The sequence below is a fragment of the Mesoplodon bidens genome (assembly GCF_964165515.1).
Source record: "Mesoplodon bidens genome assembly, chromosome: 1".
NCBI lineage: Eukaryota > Metazoa > Chordata > Mammalia > Artiodactyla > Ziphiidae > Mesoplodon > Mesoplodon bidens.
The window spans coordinates 167,811,939-167,825,654 of NC_138176.1; the positions used below are offsets into that span (position 1 = coordinate 167,811,939).

General features: G+C 35.8%; 1 protein-coding gene across 4 annotated transcripts in view; it reads right to left on the reverse strand.

Moving 5' to 3' along the window:
- Positions 1-13,716, reverse strand: part of ADK (adenosine kinase) — a 509,588-nt gene that overhangs the window by 75,257 nt on the left and 420,615 nt on the right. For 3 of the 4 annotated variants that reach the window (XM_081244846.1, XM_081244848.1, XM_081244847.1), the window contains exons 8-9: positions 11,959-11,994; positions 2,051-2,165 (exon numbers count right to left, since the gene is read on the reverse strand). In XM_081244846.1, the coding sequence (XP_081100972.1) occupies positions 2,051-2,165; positions 11,959-11,994 (151 nt within the window). The remainder of the gene's footprint in view (positions 1-2,050; positions 2,166-11,958; positions 11,995-13,716) is intronic. The other variant, XM_081244849.1, reaches the window with a different exon arrangement.

Here is a 13,716-nt window from a genome sequence, read left to right on the forward strand (position 1 = left end):
GCATGTGAACTCTTAGTTGCGGCATGCACTCAGGATCTAGTTCCCTGAACAGGGATGGAACCTGGGCCCCCTGCATTGGGAACACGGAGTCTTACCCACTGGACCACCAGGGAAGTTACCTCTATTCTATTTATGTGATAGATGGCTGAGTAAAAACAGAAGTGAGGTTTTGTTCTTGAAGTTTAAAACTAAGGAAGTAACTTATTTCTGAATTCTATTTGCTCATAATCAGATAAATTTATTTATTTTATTCAAGCACAAGTATGTGGTAAGTAAAATGTCTTTTTTTTTTTAGGAAAGACATTTCTAGACTGACAATATCTCCAAAATATCAAAGTAAATGAAATAAATCAATGTGGATTTACTCAACTGAATTTTAATAAATTAAGTTCTTGAAAATGAAATCTTTTCTACTGAGAGAAGACAGGTGCCATTTATTAAAAAAAAAACCAACAATAAAAGGTGTATTTTCACAGAAAGAGAACAAACAGTGCTAAAACTTGTAGGGAACCACAAAATACCCCAAATAGCCAAAGCAATCTTGAGAAACAGAACAAGGCTGGAGGCATCACACTTCCTGATTTCAGACGATATTACAAAGATAGAGTAGTCGAAACAGAATAGTACTGCAGTATAAAAACAAACACATACATCAATGGAACAGAACAGAGAGCCCAGAAATAAACCCACACACGTATGGTCAATTAATTTATGACAAAAGAGCCAGGAGTATACAATGGGGAAAGGATAGTCTCTTCAATAGATGGCGTTGGAAAAACCAGACAGCCATATGCAAAAGAATGAAACTGAACCACTATCTTACAACATACATAAGCATCACCTCAAAATGGATGAAAGACTTGAAGGTAAGACTTGAAACCAAAAAACTCTTAGAGGGAAACAAAGGGGATAATTCCTTGACATTGATCAATGGTGATTTTTTTGGATTGCACACCAAAAGCAAAGGCCAAAAAAGCAATAATAAACAAGTGGGAGTTCAAACTAAAAAACTTCTGTACAGCAAAGGAAACCATCAATAAAATGAAAAGGCAACCTATGGAATGGGAGAAAATATTTCCAAGTCATGTACCTGAAAAGGGGTAAACATCCAAAATATATAAAGAACTCATACAACTCAATAGCAAAAAACCAAATAATCCAGTTAAAAAATGGGTAGAGGATCTGAATAGACATTTTTTCAAAAGAGGACAACAGATGGCCAACAGGTACATGAAAAGGTGTTGACCATAACTAATCATCAGGAAAATACAAATCAAAACCACACTGAGGTATCACCTCATACCTGTTAGAATGGCTGTCATCATAAAGACAGGAAATAAATGTTGGCAAGGACATGGAGAAAAGGGTACCCTTGTACACTGTTGGTGGGAATGTAAATTGGTGGAGCTGCTATGGAAAACAGTATGGAGGCTCCTCAAAAAATTACAAGTAGAACTACCATATGATACAGCAATTCTACTTCTGAGCAATTAGCCAAAGGAAACAAAAATACTAACCCAAAGAGATATCTGCACCCCTATGTTCGTTGCAGTATTATTTACAATAGCCAAGACATGGAAACAAACTAAGTGTCCACTGATAGACACTCAGGATGGACAGACTTCAGAATGGAAAAAGAAAATGTGGTACACACACACACACACACACACACATGCTGAAATGTTATTCAGCTATAAAAAAGGAAATGCTGCCATTTGAAACAATATGGATGAACATTTAGGGCACTATGCTAAGCAAAATAAGTCAGACATGGAAAGACAAATACTGTATGATATCTCTTATATGAAGAATTAAAAAACACCCAACAAAACCCAAAGTCATAGATACAGAGAACAGACTGGTGGATGCCAGAGGTGGGAATGGGGGTGGAGGTGAGATGGGGTAAAAGGCATGAAGGTGGTAAAAAAAAAAAAAAAAAAAAAAGAAAAAGTACATTGCTTTGAATAAATTATAATAGAAAAAATATAGAATTTTGTTAGAATGATTAATCTCCATAATACTGGGTTTCTCCCACAGTTTCCACATGTACCTGTAGCCAGTATGGTGTCATCTCTCCCTTGGGTGAAAATCACGATTCGCTGCCTCTCTGAGTTCACCTTTGGAAGAGCCTGTGTCTTTTTGGCTATTTCTTTAATGTCTTCAGTCTATTAATAGAAAGGAGGAAAAAAATTCTCATAACCAATACAATAAACTAAAATTTTATTAGTAGATTAAGGATTTATCTTCTCATGTTCAAAATAAGAGAGACCTGAAGATGTATTAAGAGTTATTATTTAAAAATTTTAACCACATACAGAAGTAAATAGAATAGTATAACAATCTTCAAGGAACCCACCATCAAGATGCAACAATTTTAAATTTATGATGATGCTTATTTCATCTCTACACCTTTATCCACCTGCCGTTCACATTATTCTGAAGCAAATCTCAGATACTAATGTCACATGTAAATGTTTTAGTAGGTATTTCTGAAAGGTAATGACTCAAACATAACCATATAACTATTATCATATTTTTAAAAATTAATATTTCTTTGATATCAACAAAAACACAGTTTTCAAATTTCCAATTAATGAGAGATTGTAAAAAGAGTAATATTAAATTATTTTAGAGGTTTACAGAGCATAATTATGCTGATTCTGGAAATAATGCAGTTACTATAATGCCAAAATTTTCAAAGAACTAAAATAAGAGAAAGATAAAGATAAAGATATCTTTATTTTAAAGATAAAGTTTAAAAAATTACAAATTAATTCTAGAAACCCTCATGCTATTTTGCATATCACATAGGCTGCGAAGTTTTACATCATAAATGTCTGTCTTGAAATCTAACTCTTGAGCTATGGGTTAGATTGTTAGAATCATGTTTTCAACAATTTTAGATAACTTAAAAACCCATGTCTGAATTCAGTTGACCTCTAAAATTGCCCACGGTTTGGGGTTTGCTGGTAGTTTACTCTATCACTGTGTAAAGTTTCAAACAGTTATGGAGAGAGAAACACATACCAGAGGGGAAATATATCTAAGAAAATAATTTAATTAGGATACAGGACAGAATTTAGGTAAGTAAGGCAGACAAGTCACATTGGTTACAGACAACATCAGAAACCATGATGTTTTTAAAAGTATGATGGTCATCAGTGAAATATTTGTATGCTGTTTATTCACAAAAGACTTAAGAAATTCTGGATGATATATGAACCTAAGCTTCCCCTATACCTAACATCATGATTCCAGAGGACTGTTGTTTCTGAAAAGAATAGCCACTTGTGATTGGACAATGCTGCTGACCTTTCAAACATGCTGACTATTCCACTTCTGGGTGCTTATTTTAGAAGAGAACTAAGCCTGAACTCTGATAACATGAGAAGAAATTCCCTCAGTTTGAGGGGAAAGACTATTAGAAATGACTGGCAACAGTCGAAAGGACCCCTCAAAATGCATGTTTTTTTTCTGTTTGTTTGTTTTTTAAATTTTTACTGGAGTATAGTTGATTTACAATGTTGTGCTAGTTTCAGGTGTACAGCAAAGTCAATCAGTTATATATACATACATATATCTTTTAAAAATTCTTTTCCCATATAGGTCATTACAGAGTATTGAGTAGCGTTCCCTGTGCTATACAATGGGTCCTTATTATTAGTTATTGCCAATGTCTTATAATAATAATGTCTTCACTCTCTCAAATAAATGTATACATTAAAAAAATTACATATATTCTCTCAGTCTCCTTATCAAACACATATTTTACTGCTGTAGGATTTTTGCTTATGATTGAGTACTGTTCATCTTGAGTAAAGGTAACAGGCAAACTCCAGAAAGATTCACTTTACCATCTTGGGAGCGGAATCTTATGCATGTACTGGATGTTTTTTAAGTAGAGGTCCTTCTTTAAGGTGGTATAAGGAATAAATTAAGAGTGAGATTCGGTTGTCTTATACCAACCCTGTGAGAAGATATATTTTTTGTGGTAGTTTTGGTATCCTAATCAAAGAAATATTTTTTTTATGTCTCAGATTAAATCTTATAAAAATGGCAATCCAAGATGGAAACAAACTTTTCAAATACAAATGATAAATCTTCACAGAAAGGTTAAGCTATATTTTCTACTGATATTTGCATCGATATCCACAGTTCGTACAAAACCCCTTTGTCCCTCTTGGATCACTGTCAGTGTGCACCAAATCTAAATTTCTCACTTTGCTTTGAGGAGTCATTGCTTTGCCCTCAACAGTTGATTCCCATCTAGTATAAAAACTTTTCTTAAAACCTCTATTTTGTCTTCCCAACAATATATATATTTCGAGTTCTATAGCCTCTCCTCCCCTCTCCCCTGGTAGATTCTTCTCCCATATACCTGGGTTAACATATCTTAACAGAATGAAGAAATTACAAGGGAGTATGACACAGCTGGGTTTACTATTTGTGTGACCTCAAGGAGGTCAATAAACCTCTCAAGCAGGTAAATAAACCTCCCTACAAAACTAAGACAATAATATTTGTGTTAAATGATGTTGGGAGTGAAGTATGCTAAAATCAGCGGGCAAAAGTCTGAAGAGAATCGGGATATTTGCATAGGCTCATAGTATCTCCCCCTAAGATACTTATTCATTACAAAAGGGAAAATAGAAATGTTACAGTGGAGAAAGTTGACAGACATCCCTTCACCCCAGTGATCAAATTTAGCGATGTTAAAATTAGTGGGTAAAATAGGATATTTGCACAGTCTCAAAATATTGCCCCCAAGACATTTATTAACTACAGTGGGAAAACAGTAACTTCACAGAGGATAAGTACCACCTTAACCCAGTGATCAAAGTTAACCTGGCCAAAAAAAAAAAAAAAGTTAACCTGGCCAACAGTAAGACACTGGGCTATCATGTACATCCCTGATGTGATGCACTGAGAAGGGTGATCTCTGTGGTATTTCTGCCCAAAATGCATGACCTCAATTTAACTATCAGAAAACATCAGACAAACCTAAATTGAGAGACATTCTACAAAATGACTGACAGGTACTCTTCAAAAGTATCAAGTTCATGAACAAGGAACAAGTGAGAAACTGTCTGATAGGAAGAGACTAAGACAATATGACAAATAAATGCAACCTGTAACCCTGGATTAGACTGTGGAACAGAAAAAGGAAATTAGAGGAAAAACTGGTAAAATCAGAATAAATTCTGTAGTTCAGTTACTGACACTGTACAAATGTTAATTTCCTGACTTTGATTATTACATCCTGGTTATGTAAGATGTTAACATTAGGGGAAGCTGAGTGAAGGTATCTGGAAATTCTCTGTACTGTTTTTGCAAATGTTCTAAATCTAAAATTGTTTCAAAATAAAAAGTTAAAAATGTTTTTTTGTGAGGATGAAAGAAGATAAGGTAAGTGAAAGAGCTTAATACAATATTTAGCATATGCCAAGTACTTAATAAATATTAATTTATTTCCTCTATTTACTGTCATTTTAATACTTTCCAAAATTGTCAAATCCTAAGTTGCCTCAAAATCTCTAGAAAGGGCCTCAAGAGTATTGAGTATCGAGAATTCAATTATGGTATCTAATCAGGGAGGACAAAGAGAAAAAAGGAAGGAGAAGTAGAAGAAAGCTCACACAATTTAGCTATGAGCCATGTATAAATAGCTATGAGCACTCTGAAGTACTCATTAAATCTTAACCACTCTAGGCAGTAGGTATTATTACTATATCCCTATTTCATAGATGTAGAAACCAAGAGCCATGTATGTAGCTCTGAAGTACTCATTAAATCTTAACCACTCTAGGCAATAGGCATTATTACTATATCCCCATTTTATAGATGAGGAAACTGAGTCACAGAGAGGTTAAGTAACTTCCTAAGGTCATAAGCATACTAAGAGGTGGAGTCAGGACTAGCATCCACAAAGTCTAACTCCAGGGATTATACTCTGTCATGTTATCCACAGATTATACTGCTTCTATGAATTCTGGCAAAGTGCCTTCTGTTGTTGTAACCAAAAAACTAGAGCATGTTTATCCTAAATCATTTTATGCCACATTCACAAGTCATTGCTGATCTTGCATTTAAACATGATATTTCTTCTTAATTATTCTGGCTTGTATTTTTACCGCAGTGAATTTCATCTTCTGAATTTCCAGATATTTCTCATTCTCCAAGGTCACTGGAAATCTAATTTCCTCCTCCAGTACGTCAGAATGTGAGAAAGAAAGAAGTGTAGTAGTAAAGAGTACCAGACTCAGAGAGCTGAGCTCTGATTCTGGCTCTATTGTCTGTTAGCTACATGACCTTGAACAAGTCACGCAGCTTATTTTTTCTGTTCAACTGATATGGCAATACATGCCCTACCTACCCGAGCCACCAGGTTTGTATGAATATTAAATGTATCGATGATATGTTAGAAAAGGTTTTATAAACTGTGAATCATTTCATAAATGTTAAATTATGCTTTTATTGTCACTGGTGATCACACACCTTAAATTTAGCATTGTTTTCCAAATTAAAAAATATATCCTCAGCACTTCCCTGGTTGAGCAGTGGTTAAGAATCTGCCTGCCAATGCAGGGGACACGGGTTCGAGCCCTGGTCTGGGAAGATCCCACATGTCGCGGAGCTACTAAGCCCACGCGCCACAACTACTGAAGCCCTCGCACCTAGAGCCCATGCTCCGCAACAAGAGAAGCCACTGCAATGAGAAGCCCGCACACCACAACGAAGAGTAGCCCCTGCTTGCTGCAACTAGACAAAGCCTGCGCGCAGCAACAAAGACCCAACACAACCAAAACTAAAAAAAACAAAAAAAACAAAACAGAATATATTCTCTTCATTCCATTTTTAACAAGTTGATGATACAAATATTAAACAATACTGTCACAATCTACCTACTCTTATAGAATACCAATTGTGGTGTCTGCATACATTGCCTCACTTAACCACAGCGTATTCTGCTTTGTTTCCGAAATAGGGACTCCTATAATAATTATGGGGTTCATATGATGTGTCAGCCTCTGTCCTCTCTCATACTACCTCCTCCTCACTCACTCCGTTCCAGTCACACTGGCCTCCTATCAGTTCCTGGAGTACACAGTACATTATGCTCTTTCGTGTCTGTGGGCCTGTGTACTCTTGTTCCCTCTGTTTGAAATTTGTTTCCCTACTGTTTGTTTGTTTTGCTTTTTTCTGTCATAGCCAGATATTTGTATTTTTCAAAGTGTTAGGCAGAAAGTCAGTGCTCAGCAAATATTTGTTGAATGAGTAAGTGATTAAATGAAGAGAATTTGGAGACTATTGTATCTCTTTCTGTTAATCTAGTGTTTTAAAACTGTTGTCATTTGGGACTCAGTCACCTAGGGAAGCAGCATTGTACTCTCTTAGCCAGCATGACCTGACTTAGTGTCTTATTTCCAGAAACTCTTGGTGATCATTCACTGCATTCTTTGTATTTGTAAGGAACACAGGAACCTTAGAAAAATCTTGGAGAATTCTTTGGGAATCAATACCTCCTGAAACTCTCTGGACTTGCTATCCAGTGCTGATCAGTGGAACTTTCTGTGATGATGTATATGTTTATATCTGCTCTGTCCAATACGGTAGTCCCTGTCTACGTATGCATGCACTTCAAATGTGCCAAGAGATTGAGGAACTGAATTTTAAATTTTATTTAATTTTAATTTAAATAGCCACACGTGGCTAGTAGATGCATATTGGATAGCACAATTCAATACTTCCCTCTCTTAGTGGTATAAGATGATAGAGTTGTCATTGGTCAGAGAAAGACTACAAGCTTGGAAGCCTCTGGGTAGAGTCATGGGCTGTAGGGAAAGTAGGAAAATGTTAAAAGATTGCTTTATTTCCTCTATGGTTAGAAGTATTGTATTTTTTTTTTTTTTTTTTTTTGCAGTACGCGGGCCTGTCACTGTTGTGGCCTCTCCCGTTGCGGAGCACAGGCTCCCGATGCGCAGACCCAGCGGCCATGGCTCACGGGCCCAGCCGCTCTGCGGCATGTGGTATCCTCCCGGACCAGGGCACAAACCCGCGTCCCCTGCATTGGCAGGCGGACTCCCAACCACTGCGCCACCAGGGAAGCCCAGAAGTATTTTATTTTAGAGATCTAAAATAAGAAAATTAAAATTTGTTGCCTGGAGTAAAACTGAATAACTGATCCAATAGAAAAGGTCTGAGTTCTCTTCATCATTTGGCATATACTCTATTTCACTGAGAATGAAAATATAAAAAATATTTTTATTTAGGTTTTGGAGGTATGTCCTTCACTTTAATTTAAATCAGTTTTCAATACTGCTTTAAAAAGGTTTCATGGGCTTCCCTGGTGGCGCAGTGGTTAAGAATCTGCCTGCCAATGCACAGGACACAGGTTGGAGCCCTGGTCCGGGAAGATCCCACATGCCGCGGAGCAACTAAGCCCGTGGCCACAACCGCTGAGCCTGCACTCTAGAGCCCGTAAGCCACAACAACTGAAGCCCACATGCCTAGAGCCCGTGCTCCGCAACAAGAGAAGCCACCGCCATGAGAAGCTTGCGTGCTGCAATGAAGAGTAGCCCCTGCTCGCCGTAACTAGAGAAAGCCTGCGCGCAGCAACAAAGACCCAAGGCATCCAAAAAAAAAAAAAAAAAAAAGTTTTCATAATGAAACATGTTACTAAGTACCTTATTTTTATTTAGGTTCTAAAAATACAAACTTTTAATCAGTTCAGTTCAACATAAGGTTGATTTAAAAACACTGCAGTCTGAACCGATTTTCCAAAATAATAAAAGGCCTCATGAAACTTTTTACCCCAAGAATTGTCATTTTAACTTCTTAGCAGGCCTGTCATTTAAATCAGGGCACTATGCAATTTTCCATCAACCTATATATATATATATATATATAAATCCTCTCTCTTCTGCTTTGTGCTCTGCCCAGCTCCAGTTTTTATCTCATTCTCCAGTGCCCTCCTAAGCTGCCTCTTCTTACTGAAAATTGCCCAATTCGTTTTAAAGATTAAAGAATTTTTTTTTTTTTTTTTGTGGTACGTGGGCCTCTCACTGTTGTGGTCTCTCCCGTTGCGGAGCACAGGCTCCGGATGTGCAGGTCCAGCAGCCATGGCTCACAGGCCTAGCCGCTCCGCGGCATGTGGGATCTTCCCGGACCGGGGCACGAACCCGTGTCCCCTGCATCGGCAGGTGGACTCTCAACCACTGCGCCACCAGGGAAGCCCAAGATTTTTTTCTTAAAGAAAGATTATCTAAAATTTGCAGAGAAGCTAATCAGAATATCATAAACAATGCTGCTGAGTATATTTCCTGATGAATAAACACTGGTTATTTTTAGAGGCATTTAGATTGGTCTCTTAGCAGACAGATCATTAGTGGCAACACTCAGTGGCTTTGGGAACTGATTGGGATTTATAACAGAAAATGAGGGTAGGACAGTGGATTTGTGGGAAGAAAAAAATGTCCACCTTTCCTTTCTTTTTTAATTTTTTCATTTCTCTCCTCTCATTCATGCCCCAAATTAAGAGGTAAAATTAAAGTTGGGAGGAATAAGACAGATCTTGTCTAGTTTGTCACACTAGACTTGAGAGCACTGACACATTTCCATAGACATTAAACTGTTAAGTGATTTATTTTTGTTTGAGTCTTTAAAAATACCAAGTTTCAAACCTATGCTTTCATATTCCTATCTAATGGACTAAGGAAACTTTCATGACATTTTAAAATCATTCAGTTTCTCTAGATAGTATTCCATACATGGATTATATTTTATTAATAATACTTCAGGGTATTCTACTCATGGCTCTTACAATTCTGTGATGCGTATAATATTTTAGGGAACCCATGAAGGGACACGTCAAGACACTGTGTGCTTTAACCAATCTAACACATCATTGTCAAATCACCAACTGAGTCATCTTGCTATGTCAGGAGGTAATAAGGTATCCTACTATAATCATCATCACTTTGTTTATATGCTGTAATCATTTGTGGCAGATTTATGGTAAAAAGAAACAACTCTAGAATCAATGAGTAAGAACTAACAGAAAGGTTAATATGGTGCTGGTTAGTAGAAAATAGAAAAAGTAGTTTGTTGCTAAGACTGTATTTAAACTAGGCATATCCAAAGCATGTAGCTCAAGAGAGCAATAAAACTATGAATTAGTAAGGTTTAATAAACTATTAAAAATTATTATCAAGGTACTACTGAATCATGATCATTTGTTATACAACATGTTATATTTCTAAACATCTACAAAATTGGTTATTTTCTAGAACCAAAATACATTTTTAAATGTTAGCACAGAAAATAGGACACAAATTTATACTCTGCAGGCTTTTATCTTTGGAGAATTTTGATGTAACAACAGAGAGTATTAATTGTTAATACTGAAATTTCACATCAGTGAAACTTTAAAACATGACTGAAAACATTTACGTATAGTTTCATGATCAAAACGTTTGACTTTTAAATTGAATATTCCCTTCATTACACTTAGCCCTGTATATCAATTGCCAGTTTGGGAAATGACAAAGTGAAACTTAAATTAGATAAAAATTACTTGGAAATCTTTATTCCTTCTTCTTCATGTGACTCAACCCCATATTCATGAGAATATGTTAAAACAAAAAAAGCAAACTCCCAAGAAACTATCAAAGTTGCCATTAATTGAGCATTATGAGGCAGAGTTTCATACCCTGATACAGTTTTTTTCATAAGATCTTGAGAGTAGAATACTTATACCACATGCTCACTATCTTCCTCCAAGAAAAGGAAGCCCTATGCCTGGTTGTCAAGTCCTATGACATGGATAACATACACATGTATCACTTTGTTGCTTGATAATGAATCTGTCTTTAGTATATTTAAATAACATTTCCATCACAATTTCATACAACACCTTTCTCTAAAGAGTTCAAAGTGAGCTTACTAATATATCCAATCAATGCTCACAGCTTCTGTAGACGGTAGACAATACTGAGTATGCAAATAAGGAGAGAGTTTCTGTATGTTGCAGCTCTAGTCAGATTAAATGTTAAAAAATTACTACCATGAAACATTCCAAGTTGCTGTGTAGAACACAGTATTCTATGTAGTTCTAGCTAAATAAATATGATAGTCATAAAACTCACAAACTCAGTGAATTCTCTGTCAATTAACCTGCGCTGAGATTAGTCAGTGTTTCCTAATGATGGACTGGAAGGTAGATATTATGTAGGTAAAAACATAGTCTTGTCTCTTATCTTAATTTTGCCAACAACAACCACATGGAGTTTGGAACCTTGACAAGATAATATTTCTATGAGGAAAACAGAATCAATTATCTGGAAAGTAAAGCAAGTATCAATATTTAGTTTCAGAAAATGTATATGTTTTATGCTATCAAAAAAAAAAAGCAGAGAGAAGAAAAAAAAGAGATTCAAACAGGAAGTTTATATGAACAGTATTTAAATTAATCAGTTCCTAACAACTGTTAAGTACAACTTTTGGAAATTAATTTACATAATGATAATCTACATGTGGTAGGGTTGAAATTATTTAAATGACATTATATTTCACTATTTAGTCTTGCTCCACCACTGCTTTAGCAGTGAATCCTTATGAAATGTAATGCAGCTAATGAGGTAGCTTTTTAACTGAACAAACTGACAGGCCCCATATCTGCAGAGGCAGCTTGAAACCGTGCCCAACCTCTTGGCTTCCCAAGAGGCTTTTCAAAATTCAATAAATAACATCTGTAGGCGATGTTGGGTGCAGACCTAGCAGAGTGCGTCATAACACTGTGCTGGCAGAACAAAGAAACCATGACGACTGCCAAGTTTCCATGGCAACTGCTGCGAGGCTCTGAGAGTATAATAGCACATCAATCACTGTCCAAAAGAACTTCATTATCAGCTAGAAGAAACCTTTAGGATCTGTTTAGTGTACAATTGTGGGTTAACTCACCTCAAAGCCTTGCTCTCTAGCAAAAGTGGCAGCTTCCTGAAATAAAAAAAAAAGGAACAGTTAATTATAAAGTGCTAGGTAATGAAGAAATAATCCATTTTGAAACTCATTCAGTCTTCTTTTTAGACAATTATCTCAATATATCCACATAGTTCAATTTTTATTCTTACACCAAAAAAAAAAAAAAGATTTCTTTTTACCTTGGCATAAAAAAAAAGGCAGCATAATGTCAACACACTTCACAAGTTGAAATAAGATATAGTACATGTTTTTACTGTAGCTGTCACTGTGAGTTCAGGTGTTTTGACCCCAGCAAAGAAAATCATTTGAAACCTAAGGAAGATGCTGATGGTTATGTTTTTAATTAAAACAATACCTTACAGAAATCTCTTCTGTAGAGAAAAACATCTGCTAAAAAATGTATAGATTCAGAAAACCCACCACTTTGCAATCCCTGATGAAATTTATCCAGGCAAGGATCATCAATGGATATTAAATTCAATAGGTGAAAGGATGATGGGGAACTGGGTATTTCATGGAATCAAAGTATCAAAGATCACATGCTGGTCCTGGGGAGCAAAGTATAACTTTATAATGGAAGGATCAAGCTGTCATCACTTTAACCCAGCGATCGATCCTATCACTTATCATTAATAATGGGATCACCAAAAACACTGTGTCTTCTGTTATGATGCAGTATAAAGGTACACAGCATCAGCTACAAAGTTTTTAACATGAATTAATAAGAAATTTTTTCAATAACTTGCAGTCTACAGGAAATATAGAGGATAGGAGAACAAGTTAAATGATACACTGAGAAAGCAAATGAACAAATCCATAATGCAGGACATTATACAGGACAAGTAGCTTGGTCTCTTCAATAAGTCAGTGTTATGATGAAGTGGGGAGGGGAAAAATGACCAGGAGCAATACACAGATTTTAATTGGAAACTGTTTTGAAGAAACCAGCTATAAAATACATTTTGGGACAAGTGGAGAAATTTGATTATGAAATGGGAATTAGATAATATTAAGAATTATCGATTTCATAAGGAAAATGTTCTAGATTTTTAGAGGTGTATCCTGAAGTATTCTGGGATAAAATGGCATGATATATGTAATTTATTTTAGAAAAATTAAAAAAGATAAAGTGAAGCAAAAATGGTAAAATGTTAATGACTGAATCTAGATGTATTCAGTATTAATATTTTTTTGGCCTGTTTGAAAATGTTTGTAATAAAAAGTCCCCACCCCCCATTTCTCTTTGATATAAGAGGACAGGGTAACAGAAGTTGAACATCATTTAAAAAATACAGTTAAAAATTTTAAAACAATGTTTTTCTGGATATTAAATATATCTTAAGGGCACAATCTGATGAACCTTATTATATACTCTAATGCCCTTATAATAGGTTATCAAATGACAAAAAACACATCTGTGTAACCAAATCTTTTCCCTTTCTTCACTCGGCTTTGCATATATATTTTCATTTTAGTACTGATACAGAAAATGGAGGCAATATTACTTTTCCATTCCACTTCCCCCTTGAAAATGGAAAAAAAAAAAAAACTGCAGACAACTGTCAAGAGCCTCTACATCTTAACTTACATTCCTCCAAAATTATCTTTGCCAAGAGATATTAATAGAAGGATGGGATGTGAGCCTGAGTAGTGAGCAGATCCAACTAAAACGACTGCTGCACCAAACCATGTAAGGCAGAAACTACAGTTAATGTCTCCAGCAGAAATCTGGGTACT